Source organism: Pagrus pagrus, assembly GCF_965226575.1.
Source record: "Pagrus pagrus genome assembly, contig: HAP1_SCAFFOLD_237, whole genome shotgun sequence".
Taxonomy (NCBI): Eukaryota; Metazoa; Chordata; class Actinopteri; order Spariformes; family Sparidae; genus Pagrus; species Pagrus pagrus.
Window position 1 is genome coordinate 41809 of NW_028175226.1, and position 21543 is coordinate 63351.

Sequence of the window (21543 nt, forward strand, 5' to 3'; positions counted from 1 at the left end):
GAGGCATCTGGAAAACAACGATGCTACGTATGAGACTTTTTTGAGATGCGGGAATCTGTCAGTCCTGGAATACGTGATCCAGTCCCGAATGTGCTGTCTAGGCACTTGGGCAACAGAGGTGGAAATTCAAGCAGCTGCAGATTTGCTAGGTTTAAGCATATACACATACATCGGCCATTGGATTGAATACAGGTGTAAGGGTGTGCAGGTGTCTAACCAAGGGATATATTTGGAACACTCTGCGAACCATTATGAGACAGTTGTGTGTGTCAAGAAACCTAACACGCAGTGTTGTTACGGCTACTGCAAGCTATACGACAGTGGGAACAGTTGTACAGCACAAACACCCTCTACGGCACCTGATCTCAACAGCAGTTTGCCAAACATGACTGACTGCAATGATTGCGAGAACGCACGACAAGACGATCGCTTCGGTCACTATTCCGGTTCGTCCGACATCGCCGATTGGCGAAGAACCACTGAATGCGATGACTCTGATGACGCACGGCAAGACGATCGCTTCAGTCACTATTCAAATTCGTCCGACATCGCTGATTGGCAAAGAACCACTGAATGCGATGACTCTGATGACGCACGGCAAGACGATCGCTTCGGTCACTATTCAAATTCATCTGACATCGCCGATTGGCAAAGAACCACTGAATGCGATGACTCTGATGACGCACGGCAAGACGATCGCTTGGGTCACTATTCACATTCGTCCGACATCGCCGATTGGCAAAGAACCACTGAATGCGATGACTCTGATGACGCACGGCAAGACGATCGCTGCAGTCACTATTCACATTCGTCCGACATCGCCGATTGGCAAAGAACCACTGAATGCGATGACTCTGATGACGCACGGCAAGACGATCGCTGCAGTCACTATTCAAATTCGTCCGACATCGCCGATTGGCGTAGAACCACTGACTCTGATAATTTAGACATGTCCAAAGACAGCCTTGCCTATGACAATAACACAATGATTGTCACTGACAATCACGGATGCTCACAACATGATGACGGTGGACACAACAAGGACCACCGAGGTGACTTGCAGGATACAATGGACCACGATCACCGATCAAACAACAGCCACATGCACGGCGATGACCAGATGATTGTCGCTGAGGAGGATGGTAACCCTGGGAATCCCAAGCTCGATTGGCTACCGTTGAGTGGATCATGGTTATCATTCTTACAATGGTTGGGTTCACGCTGGTGGGGCTCAGTCTCTGAAACCCAGATTGTGTCCCACATGCATAGACCTAGAGGTCGCACTGGAGACGTTATTGTTTCAGCACACTATGGTGATATCGTACATGGAGCGGTTTGTTCCATCACAGTCAAGACTGAGACTCAAGCTGTGGCGTTGTACGGTTGTCACAATGTCTATGTGCCACAGGTGGCGACATATCCTGTGGTGATCCGTGGAGGCTATTACGTATGTAGCGACTTGGTACAAGGTGACTTTCCTACTCCTATTGAAATGCTACAAAAGCTGGCTGGTGATTTGGACTACATACACGTGCTGCCTAGGCCGGCGAAGGTAGCTTGCACTCCTGAGACGCTTCCTGTGACTAATATCATGGACGAAATGTGTCACATGCTAAACGTACTCAAGGGTGCATGGTGGGGATCGATTGACGATCTGTCCGAAGGCTCATCACAGTACCACCTAGTGACACAAAGTCTAATGCCGATACAACACGGGAATAATGAGATTCCGGGTGCAGTCATACATAGTAGGACCGAGGACAGGGCAGGGTACCTGTTCGAGGTTATACTTTCCTCAGGAAAGCGATTTAAGGTAACATTTGACAGGCTCGGCTTTACACTTGGGACAAACACACGCCACTTTCCCGAGATTACAAGTCTCTTGAGTCACCTGAGCATGGACGAAAACGTTTCATATGTTCATAACAGACTCTCACTCCAGTGAGCCCTCTGTGCAGTGAGTGTTTGCCATCGCAGTCGAACCCAAACCTCGTAGCCCGCAAGATTCAACCACTACGGCTCACGATTTGGTCATACACGCTTATCACCCTCTCCCGCATAGTAATGTGTCATCCCTTCTACTCAACACCTCTGATGATCGGTCAATGCAGACCCTTTCACTGGACCCTTTCGTAGACTACAAGAGCTCTGAATGAGCAGCACGGTGGTGAAGGAGAGCGTGGAGACGGGAGGTTCATCACACAAGGATATGGAGGATATACAGCTCCTGTGATTATGTTATGAAATGTTATGTAATGTTATGTTATGTTACGTCAGCCCTGAATGTATACAGGATCCACTGTATGAGGGTTATTGTGGTTGTCAATGTCTTTGTTGTCTCGATGACTATGCAGATGTATGTTGTAAAATAAAATACAGTCAATGTACCATTAAGTTGTGACATCGTCTTTATTATCATTGTTATTCATACAACATGACACACATTCCCTCATCCCTCGTCGTTTACCCATAGTAAAAAGTACACCAGTCCTTTAGGCACATCGGTTTTCCCAATATAAAATCCAATCGGGTCCTCCTGATCAACACGTCGGTGCTCAACTGTGTGATGTTGGCAATACTGTTGATTTGCTCTTCTTCCTCCGCATACTGCATGCCATGGATGAGGTTACTGTAAATGGCCAGGAGACTCGAACCGTATATTAGGGTTAGGGATATACACCCGGTGATTTCGCTTATGTTTTCCGAGGGGCTCTCCACTACGACTTTGATGTGGTGCGTGTTGTCCTCCACGATTGCGAAGTTGTCGGCGTACTCGCTCATGGTCTGGTACAGGGATGTGACGTATCTCATCACTGCGTACGGTATTACAACATTGCCCCTGTGCGTAGGAGGGAAAGATGAACGGTCGACGTCTTGAAATGTTCGGCTGTTTGTCATCTCCAGGGTGACTCGTTGTAAGATGCTAAGATGGTCGAGAGAAGCTGATCGCAAGAGAGCTAGGAGGTTTCTGAGGGCCTCGTAATCCTTGTCAGTAGCACAGGGTTGTTGGGAAGGTATGCACACATAGCCGTCTTCTGCACACTGCGGGAAAGAGAACAATGACGGGCGACCGCCGGGTCCTTTTGTAACGCAAGCAATGCCAATCTCCGAACACAGCTCACATGTGAATTCAAACTCCCCTCGGGTAGATCCAAGTAGAACATGGAAAGCCCCTCCTGCTCTGTCTGAGGTCCAGAGGCTGTTTGACATCATGAAAGCCAGGACGTTGACGAGACCCTGCTTGTTCTCTTCATCGTACACAGACAGGGTACGACTGAAAGGCAGGGTGTCGGTGCCCGCTATCTTCACGCAGGATCCGCTGTTGATGTCAATCTGCCACTTGGAAGAAAGTTTACACGGATCGTTCGTCAAGACTCTTTTCTTGTTGTCGTTGAGTACAGCGAACCTGACCGGTACCTTCTCAGTGGTACCCTGCTTGTACGCGGTAATGCACATGTTGTCAATGACGAACAGAGGGCTACAGTCACCCATGGGTATGAGACTACTCAAGTCTATTTTGAACATCGCAGGCTGATGAGCCTGAATGACCTTGGTCATGGTGTGGGAGAACACGTACTCCTTCTGACTGAAAGCCATCGTCACTTTGCTCTACTGGATGTGTATCTACGGAATCGTATATACACTGACATTTCCTGTCAATCCCAAGTTGCCAATGGTATCGGGTCGTACGGTGCAAGGACGACGACGTCTGGGCAAATATCAAGATAACAAGCGTCTTTCGTTGACACACTGTCCTATCTTTCTTTTCATGTCTTGACCGTAGACGTACTGAATAAGCCTGTGACCCGGGACGTTGTTGGCGAACAGGTCCCTGTAAAAGTTTTTACAGCCTGTACAATGATACGTAACTTCCCTGCATTCAGCAAGAGAGCGTGTCCTCTTCCCGAGCTTGACTCGGTTGGGTTTGAGCCACTTCTTCTGTCCGAAGACTTCGATCCAGGCCCGCATGAGGTTCGTGTCGGCGCAAGAGTAGGGCATGATGCAAAGAATGGACTCAGGGTACATTGTGTTCGATGACGGGAACGCGTCCGGAGTGTTTAGCTGCAACACGAGTAAGGTCTGGTACAGAAGACCCGCCAGGTCAACTTGGGTCCTTTCACACAGCTCGCTTCTCGATATGGACAGCGTACCGCTAGAGGAAGCGATCCCCGCGTCTGCCAACATGACAGTCGGCACCGTGAGCGAGATGGAGGCGTGTGAGCGGGGGAGAACGGAAGGGTTGTGGTTGTCGTCTATAAGGGACACTATGCCCTCAGACATGGCTTCGGTGAGTCGTTTTCCAAGTGATTCACTCAGGTTCCTGTAGACATCGTGGGGCCGTAGAGACATGTCGCCGGTGATCACCCTCTGACACACATCAAGTTTCTCTCTCGGTAGACGAGTTACAGTCTCCCTGATCGTTCGCAGGTGCTCCAATTCACGAGTCCCACAAGCAGGTATCATGTGTTCAGGGCAGTTGTTCATTACCGCGTTGAAAGCCGTGGTTGCCCTCTTCAATCTCTCTCTGACAGAGGCGATGGAGGTGAGCAGGTGCTCTTTGCAATCATCTAGGCAGTGGGTGCCTAGAGCTGAGCTGTACATGAAGCGGGGTAAGCAGTAGTCTATGACACAGTGAGCCACAAGCTTCCCCGAGCGGTTGACCAAAGTGTAGTCTGCGCGGTGAGCTAGCAACACCCTGGAGTTGGCAAAACATTTGTTGAAAGGCTGGTATGGATGAGAGATAAGCTCTGTGTGATACAATGGATGAGTCTGGGTTTCCCTGTGCTGTTTGCGCTGCTCATCATCATCATCATCATCATCATCATCATCATGTTCCTTGTCAGAAAAGACTTTGCCGCTGGATCTGTATTGCTTGGCCTCGCATATGAGTGAGCCTCCAAACATGACCGTGATACACCCTGTGTTAGCCTGTAGGTTCAACGGGTATCGACAGAAAGTGGCTTCACAAGGATTACACTTGTGATACTCGTTACACTCGACAGGCTTGACAGAGAGTCCTGTGATCTGCTGTAGCCATGTCTTTACAATCTCTACATAAGTCGTTTTGACGCTGGAGTTGGCAACCTTCAAGCGATTCAATGTTTGTTGACTAAAGTGCTTGTTCTTTGAGGATTTTATGAGACTACTCCAAGGAAAGAACCCTACTCCCATCTTGGACGCAATGAGTTCGGACGCTTTGCACGTGAGCAAGTCTCTGAGAATAGCTTGCCCGTGTGAGAACATGTGGTTCATGCAATATTTCCAGTCCTTGTATAGTGTCCTCACTACAACTGAGTCGGGTCCGTGTCCCAGCACAGGGATGAGTTTCGTAGAGACCGCAGAGAAGCCAGAATCTAGCTGCAATGCTACAACGTCTTCTACTCTGTATGCGGTGAGAAAAGCGCTACCTCGAGCTACCTCAAGCCACCTCCCTAGATCGTCTACATGCGGTTGCTGTTCCAGGTATAAGATTACATCTCCGCACTGGAGCTGGTGCCAGGGCGATGTGGAGAAACAGGAGACATTGCCGGTGTCTAGCTTGATACAGTCTCCCCTCATTACGCACGCTATGAAGGTTTCTGTGACGGCGGAATCGCATGGCGATCGCATACTTTTGAAAGCCGACAAGCCCCTCACCTTTACAGAGACTGACGAGAGATCGCCCTTTGCGTTCAGGTTGTGAGTGAGTGCTACGTAGGTCTTCTTAGCTACGTGACAGTATATGGAGCAACTGTTTTCGTATTCCAGCTTGACTCTCCTATCTTTGACGAAGGGCCCGGTTACGTCGTTCAAATCTTCAGATCCAGGGACTCTGGCCACGTACACAGGGTACCCTTCCTCGGTGAATGTTCCCTTTGGATCTCTGACTATTTTTTGGTGCGTATTACCTCTGCCTATCACGTACATCCTCTCGAGAGTGTCCTCCACTAAGGCCGTGTGCACATAGTCCAGAAAGGCAGGCACCTGCGCGCCAGCCCGCTTAAACTTGTCACACAAAGCTGTCCGGGCGTTACAGGCAAAACGCTCCAGTTGATCGGTGGTAGCCTCTCGACTGGAGGATGCGGTGTCTGTCTCTCTGCAATCAACTACATCGGACACTTCGCTCTCAGGAAGGTCCCCGGGTCCGTATCCAAATGAGACGAAGACACTGTCAGTGTCTCCGTAGACGACAGGGCAGCGGTGCTGGTAGAAGGAAGACACGCACTTGTTTACCACGGAAATCTGTCGCCTTCCATGAGCAGATATGAGAGGCCCGCAGGGCTGAGGAGCTGTTCCGTAGAAAGAGTTGGCCAGAACTTTACACTCTCCTTCCTGCATCTTGCAGTACACCCGATCGACTTCGCCGATGTCAGGGTTGTTGAGTTCCCTCCTCACCTCGGCTCGCTGGTTGAGAAAGTACTCGGCCGAGGACGATAATACGGCCGGCGCGCGGACAAAGCCGCGTTGCTCCTGGTCGTACTTGAGAATGAGCGATGCGTATTCAAACCCCTCAGCTTCCCAGTGGTAACACACCCAGCCCGATAGATCATGGGGGAATGTCGCAGGAGGCCACGGGATGGTAGTCTCGGGCGAGATGTTGAGAGCGCACATGATGGACGGGTACATACTTGCAAAGTCAAACGAAAGCTCCAAGCCCATGCCGGGTCCGGAGTAGTGTAGACCCGTGAGAGGGTCGCAGACTGACCCCCCCTTCCACTGATCACCACTGTCTCCATAGTCAAGGTCGAGTGCATGATTCCATCGCATGCGACCGTTGAGTGTCATACCCACGGGTCCTGCTTTGACTCTGAGAGTATCGAGTGTGAACTTTAGCTGAGGGATCTGAACCGAGTGAATACTCTGCACAAAGCCTCCAAAGTTATCCCCTCTTCCGTGTACCACAACATCTATGTTGAGAGTAGTCCTACACCGATGAAACAGAGCTGAGACGGGGTTGAGGACTTTAGCCAGCCTTGCGCACAGCTGAGAGTCGACCAAGTTGTAGACAAGCACTGCAAAGAGACTCTTCCCCCCTGTGCTGATCATCTCATCCATCTTAGCGTAACTGACGTCGGCCAACTTACAAAGCTTTCTGGTGTCCTTTGGGGGCTTTCTGTGTAGCTTCCTGACTTTAGCAATGACAAAGGGGGCGACGTCGTTCAACTTCATGCTGGTGCAGGCAAACTTGATCTCTCTAGTCCCCGCCATCCTGTACAAATCTATGATGTTCATGCCGCAGCTGTTCATCTTGAAGTGGCCCAGCTTAGCCTTCTCTTTGTTGAACCTGCCGATGTGCGTAGATATCAGTTGAAGTTTGCACTCGGTCAGTGTTCCCTTCAGCAACACCGAGCCTAGGCTCTTGAGCATCTCCTTGTACATATTCAGGTAGCGTACGTTTTCAAACTGGAAGAAGGGCACCATGTCCTTGGACAAGGCCCTGGTTATGAAGAGCCCGTTCCAGGCTTGCAATAACGAGACACATCGTTTTCGGGCAGCACAATCGAGGCCTTTGGCGTAGTTGGATTCAGCGTAGAAATGCACACGCTGCTGGATTACCCTTACGTCAAACTCTGCATTGTACACGTACAGGAGCTCTATACCGTATTCGTACAACAACGCGATCATTCTCTCCACGAGTGTGAATTCACTGGAGCACGGGTAGAATAGAATCCTCGAGGCATCGTCTACACCAACGCTCCTGACCAGTTCGTGGTCGACCTCTGGGTGATGGCCGCGTGTACTGTTATAGAGAACGATCAGCTTTTTCCTGTGGTGGTCGGCCGAGGTTTTGGGTATGTGGGAGTTGAGGATCACGAGAGATACGCAAGTTATCTCGTGCTGCTGACCTGGCATGTCAGGTGCCAGAGCAGGGATGGAGACGTGCTTACTGTGTTTGGGCAGTTGTTTTTTGCCAGCAGTCAGTGCGTGAACCAGCTTATTCCTATACGCGGTCATGTCCGCGACCATGCCCTCGGTGCAGTAGGGGAACTTGTAGGCAAAAGACTTGCATTGTAGAGACGTATCCCGGTACGACTGGTCAAACACAGTCTCGATGTCAAGACATGCTGCCTTGTAGAAATGTGGCATGTGTCTCATGTCAAAGAGCTTAGCCTCAACCTCTGACTTGTCATGATCATATATGAGTTGGGAGACTGAGATGACCTGGTTCAGTTTGTTTGCGGGCATGAAGTACACTCTACCAAACATTACATCTGAGCACAGAGCAGGTGTGTTCCCATCTCGAGAAATGTAATAGCCCCTGTCCGGGCAAAAATCTCCAAAGGTCAGTGCACCCCGTACGGTTTCTATGTACTTTGTGGCCAACGATATGGATTTCAGCGGGAACACCTGAGCGTTTACCTTTCGCTTAATGTCGTCGTGTAGTACGTGACTGTACACCGGCTCGGCAACAAAATGTCTAGACCAAGTTTCCCGTACCTGCTCCCAGGTTTCTTCTTCACCATCCTGATCGCGAATCAGGTCTAGATCATACCCCACAACCGGAGCTATATCGGTAACTTTGAAGTGTACCGAAGTGTAAATGTTGATATCTCGAGCCTGTACCACCAACCCTCTGCACAAGAGGGCCTCTTCCTGCCTATGAAAGATGATAGATTTAATCATCACCCCGACTAGTTGGGGTTCAAGCTCAGGGTTGACAGCTCTGCGCTCGGGGTAGATGTTAGGGAAAAAGTCCACAAAAGGCACTGCTTTGTTCATGATTAAGTCTAAACATCTGAGGTTTGTAGCGTACTTTTATTAAAAAAAAAAAAAATGTCTCCCTCTCCCGCCCCCTCCTCCTCCTCCTTTTTTTGTGGGTCATACAAATACTGATGCGTACTGATGTGTGCATACATACAATCAGGGTAACGTATCACAACCAAACAACCAAGGAGTGAGATTCCAACCAAGCTTGCAAGGGACACACCCAGAAGAGCTCAACTAACTGTTAAACTGAAACTTACGTAGAGTTGAATGTTTCAAGAGCGGACATGGCTGACTTGAACCATGGATAACAACCAAGGCTGTGTGAACAAGTGTGTGAAGCGGTTGTGGTGTCGGTGGTGAAATATCAAACCCTACCACACTCTGCCAATGAAATCGTGATTTAATGTACAATGTCTGAGGGTTAGGAATATGAATCACACAGTGTTCAATTTGTGTTTGTGAGACCAGACGTACACAAGCAGATATAGACATGGCAGCTAGGAAGACTGTTGCTGTGTCCACGGCGTGTGTGTTGCCTCACAGAGAGGCAAATACAGCTGTGGTTACGAGGGTCAAGGTGCCTTCCAACAGGAGAGCATTGTTCTTTGCTGTTCAAACTGACATATTGCACGATAAGGCATGTGATGAGCTATCATTCGGCGCGCTGTCAATAAATGACAGAGCAACCTTTCAATTGCTCCTTTACCTGACTTACTGCTGTAAAGGGGAGCTTCTTCAAGTGACTCTGGAAAACCCAGACTTTTGCAGCATGTCACCTCCTATCAGAGAGGATTTCGCTCACGGGCGCTTGTTTTGTTTCGTCCTAGACATGAACAATGAGGACTCGTGTGAAACAAATACTCAATCGCAATCTACAGCGGGTACAGCATCTGACGACACTGACGAACTGTCCGGTACCCAATTGCTCAGTCTCATGAACATAAGTGTCAACATGGACGTGTTCAGAGGAGATGAAGCTGATGATGACCAGGATGAGGACGACAACGACGACGCCTCGTGTCGAAAGTATTCTGCGGACAGAAACGAAACTCTGGAAGAGGCGTTCAATGCGTTCATGCGACTACAATTGGTAAGGAAAAAGGCATCTTCTCTCAACAACGCTATGATCGCCATGAGAGACAGCAAGGGGGAGCTGAGCTCAATGTTCAACTGGGTCGACATCCGCAGCGATACGCTTAATTCTGACAAGGTGGATCGGAAGAAGGTCAAGGAACTACAGGGCTCCATGTACACACCAGCTTGTCAAACGGGTAGACAGATGGTAATCCTCCCCCCCTCGATAATGAACCTAAACGTCAAGGTTCTGGATGACTCTATAGGAAGGATTACGGACAGTGCAAGTAAAGGAGAGGGCAAAGCGTTGTTCCTCTCGCTCCTCTCTAAACTCACAGGCACACAATGGCTAAAGCACACGGTCGTGCAAACTGCATATGATGCGAACGTGCAAGAGGATGTAAGATTCATAGAGAGAGTGAAAGCTTTCACACGTAACCTCAGCTGTTCGCTGGAAAGCTGCCAGGTGAAGACGAGAGGACTGTTGGTGTTCAGATACTCTCTGGAGAAACTCATTGAGAGGGAGACTCCCGATCTGTTTGTCAGCTCGCTGATACACAGGCACATGCCTATCGCAAAACCACGCATCGACAAGGTCTTGCGTGACATAAGGAGCAAACGCAGAACACAAGCACTGGCGTCTCTGCTGAATAATGGACATTGTTATTGCAAGCGAGTGCGCAACGGTGACACCCGCGGAGCGTGCAACGGCGAGTGTCAGACTGCCTACGCTTGTTTTTACAACACATCCGAGCATCACCCTTTCACCGTGAGCAAAGATGACCACAGTTACTACTTTGCGAATCTGTACCCTCATCTGGGTAAACTGGAACGCTTGAGTGCAGAAATGAAAGTCAAGTACAGAGGACGCAGGCAGTTTGAGAGCATAGCAGATATGGTCTTCAACATCCTGGTCAGACACAGGTTCAGCGAGACCGATTCGTTATATGAAGGTTTGAGTGACTTGATAGACAACGACATGAGCAACTCGAGCTTATCTCTCGGCGAGAGCCTTGCCGAGATCCACGAGTTGTTGTACCTGGCGCCGTGTAGTCACGAAGACCACTCGGAAGAGCCCAGCGCTCTGGATCCGGTGAAAGTGTACGACCACGCATTGGTGCGCTACTTGTTCTGCGACAGCTTGCAAGTGGGCAGGCTGTTTCAGGCGTCGACGACGTTCAATTACATTATCGCCAACACCGCACCGAGGTACACGATCGAACGGATCATGCTTTTCAACATTACTGGTCCCGGGGAAGGTAAGACCTACGCAAACAATGTGCTGAACTATCAGTTCAGGAGGATAAGAGGTTGCATAGAGACACTGACATCTTTCACCCCGCAAGCTTTCAAGTACAAACAGAAGAGGAACGCCTGTGTGGTCATGATAGACGATGCGCACATAACCCACGAGAAGAACATAAAAGCTGTAGACAGAGAGTCCAATGTGATCCCCAACACGTTCAAGAACCTCCTGGATACAAGCGTACTGGAGAGCGACGTGGTGACCAGAGACGCGAGCAGCGGCAAGGTCGACACCGTCAAGTATCAGGCCGTGCACAACTGCGGCTTCGTATGGAACACCAACACAATGGGGTTCGTGAGCAACGCCTGGGCCGATCGTTGTCTGATCATGGAGTCTGAGTTCCCCAAGTGCATGACACGCACGCGTAGCACTAAGCAGATACAAGACACGGTGGAGAAACGCAAGATGGAGCGCATAGCTGCAGTGTGCCTTTACAGACAGAACCTAATCCAGTCAGCTACAATGATCGGCGAGTCTGAGATCATGCAGTTCAGCTCGAGGTTCGACGTCGCGAGAGATGCCTGCGTGGCCGCCCTATACGCAAGTCACATCGTGTGTACCGGAGTAATCAGTCGTAGGGTTTCGTTCTGCATCAACCAGCTCGTCTTTGCCGAGGCCATGAAACTAGCGTGTCACTTTGTGTTTGACATATGGATCCCTCCGTGGACCGAAATTCCAGACGAGAAGGATTACCCCGAGTTGAGGGCTTACATGAAACGACTGAACGAGTGCAGACTCGAAGCTTTAAACGAGCTGTCCTTCGGACAGGTCTGCCTGGAGACCAACTCTGTCTACAAGCTGTGCGTCGCGGCCTGTCTACCGGACATATGTCCCCGTGCGGTGGATATACAGGGCAACTTCGCCTGCAAGGTACTAGGGTATATCTTAACCCAGATCCACGAGCAGCACCTGTCGACCAGCTTGAAAAATGAACACTTGTGCATCGCAGGTATAGATGACATGTTTTTCTCAGAGAAGGACATCGAGTGCGGCAGTGATGCGGCGCATGAAATGATCATGCTGTGCTCGACGTGCAAGGTGCCGGTTCGCGAGTGGAACCCTGCGGTAATGAAAAATTACAAGCTGTGCACGTACAGATATGCAACCAACAAAACCTCGCACACGAGGAAAGGACACTCTAATCCTCAAAAGAAAGTGGGCTCTATCACGGTCCCACTCGAAGCCGTGTACGATATGCTGGCCCTATACGCTCCGGGTTCTCACTCAGAGTTTTGGACTCAGTTGGGCGCGAAGATGGTCGACGCCTATGATAAAGGAGACTTAGATGGTGGCAATGCCTTTGGTCAGTGTTCGGGAATTGACGATGAGCCTCCTAGGCTGATGTTCACCTTGGACTTCAACAAGGACCCAGTGTGCTCTGTAATACTGGAAGCAACAGCTGCAATTGAGCCCCTGAACGAACTCACATTCACCAAGTGTGCGCTGGGAGGGGAGATCTTCCAGTGCTCTGCGCCTTTGTATTACGGGGGCGTTATCAGAAGGGCGATGCGTCAGAATGCTCCTAAGGGGGCTTGCAACAAAAGGCATTTGAGAGAGTCTAGACTGGGTCCAAGAGGTACCTTCCACGGGCCCAGACTGAGCGTGTACTCAGTCGAGTACTCTGGCGTACCCGTGAAAAATGTGAGCTCGTTTTGTACTACGCGCACTGTCTATCATCAGGACAAGATAGCCTTGAATGTCAACCGCGATAATCGGGGACACCTGGTCGAACTAGAGGAAGATTGGGAGTGGAAGGATGCAGTTGATGTGTTTGACAGCATTCACGGCACTGACGTGTTCTCAGTCGATATGTTGAAACGGGACTATGCTGCTACAATGGTGGTCGTAAAGGGAGAGGTCATGACAGCTAGGACTCGAAAGTCGTCGAAACTCAGTGTCATGCTGAAAGGTCTGAGTGAATCGAATGGACAAGCAGCACTAGCCATGCGAAAGGGTCTCACGCCTTGTGACACTCAAGATGCAACTCAAAGGCGACAACCTGCAAGAAAGTCACCCAGCCGGGCGCGTAAAAGGAGTGAAGCACAGCAATCCAGAGACTCCCTAGACGCACTGAGTGTGAAGAGGAGAAAATGCACCAACGAGGATGTAGAAAATTGACATGTGAACCACGTGACGTTTCATACATACATACATACATACATATACACACTCACAAAGAATACTCAAAGATGAAACACTATTATTGAAAGAATGACAACCTGTGTCGCCTTCTTCTGTCAAACACGACAATAAAAAAAACCTAAAACACCTAACACTGTGTCATTGACTTATTGGTTTCTGAATCCTATCTATGAAAAAGTGATATCTTCAGTCAGAACCTTGCTGACTCCACAGGAGCAAATGACGCTGTGCACCTGCATGTATGACAGTATTATCTGGATAATAAAAAACCCAAACGCCTTTGAACAACACTGAGTCATTAGGTACCCCATATCAATGCTGTTTTATTATGTTTTGTTCAGGTTTTTTTTTTTTGTGTGTGCTTAGGATCCTCCGCCGATGATCAACATGTTCTTTGAAACCTGTATATATTTTGACAAAACCCTGAGGGTTTCAATCACTCGAACTATGTTTTATTGTAACAATAAACGTGATTCTGTACACCCTGGGAGTGTGTGATCTTGTGTGATATACAATGAAATATATATATATATATATATATATATATATATATATAATGAAAACCAATGGACAATAGTGACAATAGCGATGGGTTTATTTCACAGTTAAAACAACACTTTGCTTAGCACGTTCTCCCTCAGTCAGGTCCGTTGCAGTGGTAGTCCTTGACAGTCCTCGTCACTCTTTGGTTATGTTGTGGATTGTTCACAGGTGGAACTGGTCCACTGTGACCCTGCGCGTTTACATTTTGGTGTATCAATCCTTTGGGAAACAGGTGTCAAAGTCTTGCGGAGCCTCATGACAATAAACAAAGTGGGACTAGTGATGCAGTACATGTTTCCTATGGCCGTGCAGACATTAAGCACCACGTATCTAATCTCCTCATATTCGACGTCCCTATATTTGACACGTTGTCGGTAATATATGGCACTTACGATCCAGGGTATCCAGCAGCATATGAACAACGTAACTGTGAGGAAGGGCAGCACTTGAGCTCTTCTCAGATTCGCACCAAAGGAATTGCGGTTTAAGTGCTTTCTCACAGTGTACACTATCATACCGTTGCAGTAAACGAGCACAAGTATGGGTATGAAGAAACACATGGTTGTCCTGGTCCAGAAGGTGGCAAGCTGGTAACGATGAGGCATATCATTGAAACACATCACGTTGTCCTTGGATACGGGACGAACGGTGTAATAGCATATGTCCACAAGAGCAGAGAGTGTAGGCACACAGGCGCACAGTCGACACACAAGCCTCCTCCTGTCAGAACTGTGTCTCTTCGGGACCAGGCCCTTGAGTGTTGACCTGTTGTTCACCACCTTCATGTATCTTTCGATGTTGATGTAGGCCATGAGAAATATGCCGTACTGGAAACTGAACTGTGGGGACACAAAAAAACAAAAACAAAACAAATCTCTTTAGATGAGCTGAAAGGCAGGCGTGTGTTTGAGTATGTGTTTACGGTATTTTAGAGTGGTAGTACTCACTGTCATCACTCCTGTCATCAGTTTGCACACCAGGTAGCCAAACACCCAGCCCTTCACGAGAATCATCTGAGTGACCCACACAGGCAAAGTCAGCAAAGTGGCCATGTTACAGACTCCCAGATGTGAAAAGAACACGTCGAGATCACGGACACGCCTAGCTGAGTCCTTACGAGAGATCATGATTATCATGTACATGTTGACAACCAAGCCTGTGATCATAACGAGTCCATGAAGAAGAGGGATGTAAAAGGTGCGGCTGTATTCGTAGAGATAGTGATGCGAACCTGACGGGTAGTTCGTACTAGTGAAGAGCGTAGAATTGTTGAATGTAGCATTTTCAAATGTTACATGGGTGGTGGAGAGTTGTTCCATACCGATCTGCGTGGTGACACAGGCTGCTGACAACCTTTGCAGCAACAACACAGAGACTTTAAGTACGCTCTGTGTGTGTCCCCAGCTTCCCAACCGCTGTAGTTGGGTCCAATACAGGGATTAGTCCGACCATCGAGGTTTTGGTCCAACTGCTATAGTCGTTTCCAATACAGGGAAAAGGTCTGGTCATCGAACCAAACCACTGCAGTATATAATACCATCATATTGACAGGGTATCTAATCCTTCAAACACTTTGGGGTTTGTTTGTTTTTGTTTTTTTTTTTGCGTCAGCAACAGTCTCACTTTCAGAAATGGAGAATTACCAGAAAGGCTCCATTATTGGCCGAGGCGCATACGGAACTGTGTACAAAGTCACGTGTCTGAAGACTGGAAAGGCGTTTGCTCTGAAATGTCACAACTCCCCTGTGGTAGAGGATGAAGACATTGTAGAGAACGATTCAACAATTGGTGTAGAGGATGCGACCGTGAGAGAACTCTCCTGTCTCAGTGCACCGAGGGGTCACAACCCCCCTGTGGTAGAGGATGAAGACATTGTAGAGAACGATTCAACAATTGGCGTAGAGGATGCGACCGTGAGAGAACTCTCCTGTCTCAGTGCACTGAGGGGTCACCCCAATGTGATTCAGATACACGATCTTTTCATTGACGGTGAGAATATCGCCATGCTCATGCCCTACGTTCCCTACACCTTGACAGTGATTCACAATGGACATGGTCTGAAAGTCTACTACGACCTTGGTAAAGCAGTACAGGTGATTCCGTTGAGTTTTGTGGCTCACTTTTCCGTTCAGGTGGCCAATGCCCTGTCTTACATGCACGGGCGTAATATAATACACAGGGACTTGACACCTCGTAATGTGCTGCTGACAGAAGATCTGACCGTTAAGGTGGCAGACATGGGCCTCTCGAGACAATCCTCCAAACGGATGAGTCCAAATGTGGTAACGGAGCCCTACAGAGCCCCAGAACTGTTTGGTGACGCCCCAGACACCAGTCGGAAAGATTACACTTGTGCCATAGACATGTGGAGTCTGGGGGTGATGATAGCAGATGCGATGGAAGGAAAGGTTGTCTTCGCGGAGCGTGATAATGACAGTGGAACTGTGTCCACGTACGACATCATTGTAAAGACTTTGTGTCCAAGAAACCATGTTAGTGCACCAGTCACTTCCTGGGACATTGACGATGTAATGCCCAACGTGATGGAGTGTACTCTAGTGAGAAGAATCGTCCTTCAATTACTGACTTTCCGTGAGAATGAGAGACTCCTGGCCCATGAGCTGCTGCAAGACCAAGAATGGGTGCAGGCTGCTCATATGACCGAGGAAGACAAAAATATGGTCATACACCAGATTCAGCAACAACAACGACGACGACAAGCGAGCAAGCGATTCTAGTCAAACAACACCAGGACTGCATAGAAATGGTTCATTGTATTCACATTTATTTTGTACATTATTCATTGTACAATGATGCATGTATGTTTACAATACCAACAAAAATAAACATTGTATATCCTCACAATAACTGTGGTATATCTGCTTGCAGGACAGGCTGTCTGCTATTCAAACACGATTGTATGAATCAGCATCGTCATTGCAATGACTATCATGACACTGTAGGGTTTGAAAGTATTCCCAGTAGACCTCCACGATTTTTCAAGTTCGTCCATCATCCTCACGATGTCTTGTATATCTAGAGAGAGAGAGAGAGAGAGAGAGAGAGAGAGAGAGAGAGAGAGATGTGATTGTAATAAAAAGCTACATAGTATCATGATGAAACTGACCAAAAAACGCACAACGTACCTTCACTCACGTTGACCAGGCCTGCGCCCGTTTCGACACTATCCAGCTCCTTGAGATCCGGTACTCTAATGGGTTGTCTGGTTGTCGTTGTAGTTGTCGTTGTAGTTGTCGTTGTAGTTGCTGCGGCAGTAGGAAGTGTGGATGTAGCAACTTGAACATCTGAGCAGCTTGCGTTGACCTCTCCGTGTCTCTGATACATGTAATACTGCCAGGACGATGCATCAGCTCCAATTCCAATTCCAGATCCACGAAATGTTGTCCCGTTGTCAACCAGGAAACAGCAGGAACCCAGACTTTGTTCTTTGCTCATAGTGTCATTCCACACTTCGTTTAAACTCCACATTTGCTTATTGTGGTATTGTGCTAGCCTAGAGATTCGAATGACACCCTGGAGCGGGGCAATGACTGCAGCCTTCGTCCCTGTGTCAACCTTGGCAGTGTAGTAAAACATACCACACGTATCACTGTTTACTCTCAAATAGAAAGTCTCCTTTCCAATCCTGTACATGCCTTCGTCTGTACACGTGAGAAAGCGAATGTTGACTTGGTAGCCCAGAGAGTTCATCGTCAGCTCGTATATCTGGTAAATAGCGAACATGGGTTCTCGGTCTTTCTGGAAAAACTGATTAGGACTCTGCAAGTACCCCGGCAGCGTGACAGTGCTACCCACTGTACCAACTATGGTGACCGGTTCAAGTCTTTTCTCCGTGAGACCTTTCGTAACTACGGTGACCGGTTCAATTCTTTCTTTCGTGAGACCTTTCATCCTTGTCAGGGTACAACAATCAACTGTCGCAGCAATGCACAGTAGAGTCATTGTGATAGGAATGTACATCCTCATAGCGCTTGGGTTTACACACTGTGAACCAATTCTGAGTCTCCTCGCAGTGAGTGTTACTTCAGGAGCAGTAGCGCCCTTGTATGTGTGCTGAACCCAGTTTCGTCACCACCCAGCCATGCAAAAATGGCCGATTTGTACAACTGCATAAGCTTGGTCCAACTGCATAAGCTTGGTCCAACTGCATAGGTTTGGTCCAACTGCATAGGTTTGGTCCAACTGATAGGTCTGTTGGTTAACCGTTTTACATGGTCATGAACATGTGTTCGGAGGATAGTTCTAGATGAGTCACTCACTTTTCACGGGATTTTAAGATTTTAACATGTGTATGTAAGTCGAACCAAACAGGGTTTCACATGTCACTCAACCACTGCTGTGTCAATCACAAGATGTTAGTATTCTAAGCAACACATTACACTAATCCCTAAATGCTTTACATTATACACAGTATTCAAATATATATGTTAACAATGTCTTTAGTTTGGTCAGCACAAACTCACTTTTGAGTGAATGATATTCGTGGACTACGTCAAAAATGCCACACGACCCTATAGTGTACTCGCAGTAGGGATTTCTCGGAAAGTCCTCATTAGTCCCTCTTAGATTGAGACGGTAGACATAATGAGCCATCTCGATGTACGTGATATGATCATCCTTGTACAGGAGATACCTGTCTAATCCATTACCTCCCTTCTGAAGAGTTCCCAGGAGATAAACCTGTTTCGAGTCTTTTAATGTCACTGGTATGTAACCATCCAGAGAAGTGTGAGCGACCCGTAGATGTTCAGGGAGCGATGATGTGATCCACTTGTCCGTAAAAGTAGGATTGCAAAAAGATTCTCCGTTCACCATGTACACATTACGGAAACAGTTGAGAAAATGGACTATCACCTCAGGCCTAGCCCCCGTGATCTCGATCAATTGTCTGGGTATGATACTGGAAGACACAAAGAGTACGCTGCGTTGGTTGCACGGGGATGACAGTAGAAGAGGCTTCAGTTTGTCAGTTATGTGCTGTGTGTAGCCATTGACGAGTTGCTCTTGTTCCAAAGGAGTTGTGTACTGTCCTCCGGGTGAGAGGTCTGTGTCTATGTCTGTGTCTGTGTCCGTGTCTGTGTCTTCGTCTAGGTCTAATACTGCACTGTAGCTAAAGTGTTCATTCACCACAGTTGCATTTATAAAAAGGTTATACGCACAAATCTCCTGTTTGCCCCCTCTAATGACAACATAATCCACATACACGTTGTTGTGATAAACCCCTCTTGAATTTGCCATTAGGGTGCTTGAGTCATATTGAGTTGCAGCCTCAGTTGTATCCATGTCCTATCGCTTTTATGATGCCTGAATCTGAATAAATTGGAACCCCCATTGGATGTATCAATGTGTATGTGACAAATCAATGCTACAGTGAACCATCAAGTCGCAAAACTTCTAGAGGGTTACATCTCTGTCAGGGTGGCTTTAGCGTACCTCAACTACAAACAAGAGTCACTACACACACACACACACACACACACACACACACACACACACACACACACACAGAGAGAGTCAGGTTAACACATTCTTTTATTCATCTTCATACACAGTCACAGGTTTTCTTGTAGCATCGCTGCAAAGGTGTGGTAAACTACATAATAAACAACAGTCTTCATGGGATTCCAGATCGTAGACATGTCCTGAGGGTCCCCTTCTGTCAAGACACACTTGAGAGCCTCAGAACAGTTGTCGTTCACTTCAATGTTGGTGTGATACGTTAAACTGTGATCCAAGGTCAAAGTCATTGCCAAATCAAAGTCTCCGTTGTCCATTTCTCTTGGGCCCAAGAACTCCGATATGAACGGGTTCGGAGGCTCTTTCACAATAGCTTTCGCCTTCTCCAGATAATGTACAGATGGTGCCTGTACTTTGTGAATAAGACATTGGAAGCTGTGTTCTCTCCCTGGGCATTTGTGTATCTCAAACAGGGTTTGATCAACTCTCGGAAAGCCTTCGCAGGTCACGGTAATCTTGTATCTGCGGATGTCTGTAAGTCTCACGGTGCACGCAAGTTGAAACCCAGGACATGTCCAGCCCATTCCAGTCAGGTTGACTAGAAGCTCACGTGTGTCCTTTTCAAGTCTTGTAGCTTCAGCAGCACACAGTCCTGTGAAGTCATCCTGCTGTTTTTTAACCAAGATGTTAGACATGGTGGACGTGTCGGGTTAGGTCGTCTCATAGGAGTGTCAACATGTGCGATTTGGAACTATTTTTATTATTGTTAATATGTCGTGATATATAAAAGGTTTCAATGTAAGCAACCAGACGACAATCAGGCTGTCATAGGCCTTCTCAAAATCTTCATCTATCTGTTCCAACAAGTCACCAGGATTGGTATCTAGAATCAGATACACTCTTCCAAGAGTCGGAGGGGTCAGCGTCGACACCGGTATCCTGGGCGCAAAGCGCTTTAATTGTCTCTGCACACAGCCGACGATGGCTCTTATGCTCACATGTGACACAATAACTGACCTCGCTATCCACCTGCGTACAATCTTGCATGGTAGATGTAAGGCAAATGATGGATATAGACAGTCAAGGGTGTCTATATAGCCAGGGAGGCAAAGATGGAGGGATGTTTGTGAAGGTTGACAATATGAGCTATGGTTGGAAGAATTGCTCCATGGTCACGTTCTTGACAAATACGAGTCCTGTTGGTGACACAACAGAAATATAAATCACATCATCACAAAAAAAAACGAGTCCAACAACACGTTCATATATACAATCTCCAACAAAGTTCCACTTTGTGTTTATTTTCACAATGTTATCATATACACTTACAAACACAAAGGTGTACATTTGACAAGTGTGAATAAAAGCGTGCAGACATGAAGAGATATCAAAAACATGGTTTGTCAATATTACATAATCTCTGTGTGTACATTTCATAGGGAGGGGTGTTAGAACAACACCCACGGTTAGATACATTTCCAGTGTTTCACATATCAATATAGAAAACCGTTATCCCTTTTGTTGAGGACACATTTACTGTATATATTGGTTGTACAAAACCTACAACTACTCCTACAGCCACTTGACCATGACCACAGGTCATATCTAAATGAAACTATAAACCGCTGTGTTGGTACATATCTGTGCAGATCCATAACTGTCCTCGTCGTAGTCCCTAAACTCACCAACGATGTCAATACAATGCTGGTCTACACTGTCACCGTCAAACTCTTCACCATGAGGGCAAGTGAATATAGTCTTGGCAAGCTTGCGATTGAATGTGTAGTCTGTATCATGGATGACCAGACGTTTTACGTATTTAGGGGTGACACTTACCATCCCACTCTTCGAAGCTAGCACAGTTATCACGTCAACCACACTAGAACCGTCGGAGGGTTTACAATCTAAGACTATAGCCAGGGACCGGTCTGTTGGTGTCGCGTACTGAACTTTAAACCACCGAGACAGATAAACCACCATCTCTCTAAACTCCAAGCCTGTGGTAATGTTTTTCAAATCTTTATGGACAAGTGGAAATACCTCAGTCTGCCCTGCTGATGACACAGCCGAACACCACATAGCCAAGATGATCTGTCTTTTCAACACAAAACAGCTCCAGTGAAATCGGTATGAACCAAGGGATACGTTGAACAATTTAGGCAAGTAGTCATCAGGACCAATCATCTTTTCCGTGTTGGGCAGCGGACAGGTTCCCACCAGAATGTGATCCCAGAAACCCGGAACGTGAGGGATGCAGACATATCTGTAGGCCGTCTCTTCTGGCATTCGTGCGTTTGCCCAATACGTGAAGG

General features: G+C 47.7%; 1 protein-coding gene across 1 annotated transcript; it reads left to right on the plus strand.

Moving 5' to 3' along the window:
- Window positions 1-15384: 15384 nt before the first annotated feature.
- Window positions 15385-16491, plus strand: LOC311254071 (cyclin-dependent kinase 2-like; the record flags this gene model as incomplete). Its single annotated transcript, XM_084384489.1, has 1 exon — window positions 15385-16491. One exon carries the CDS (start codon window positions 15385-15387, stop codon window positions 16489-16491), a length of 1107 nt encoding a protein of 368 aa, XP_084240615.1.
- Between the last annotated feature and the right edge of the window lie 5052 nt (window positions 16492-21543).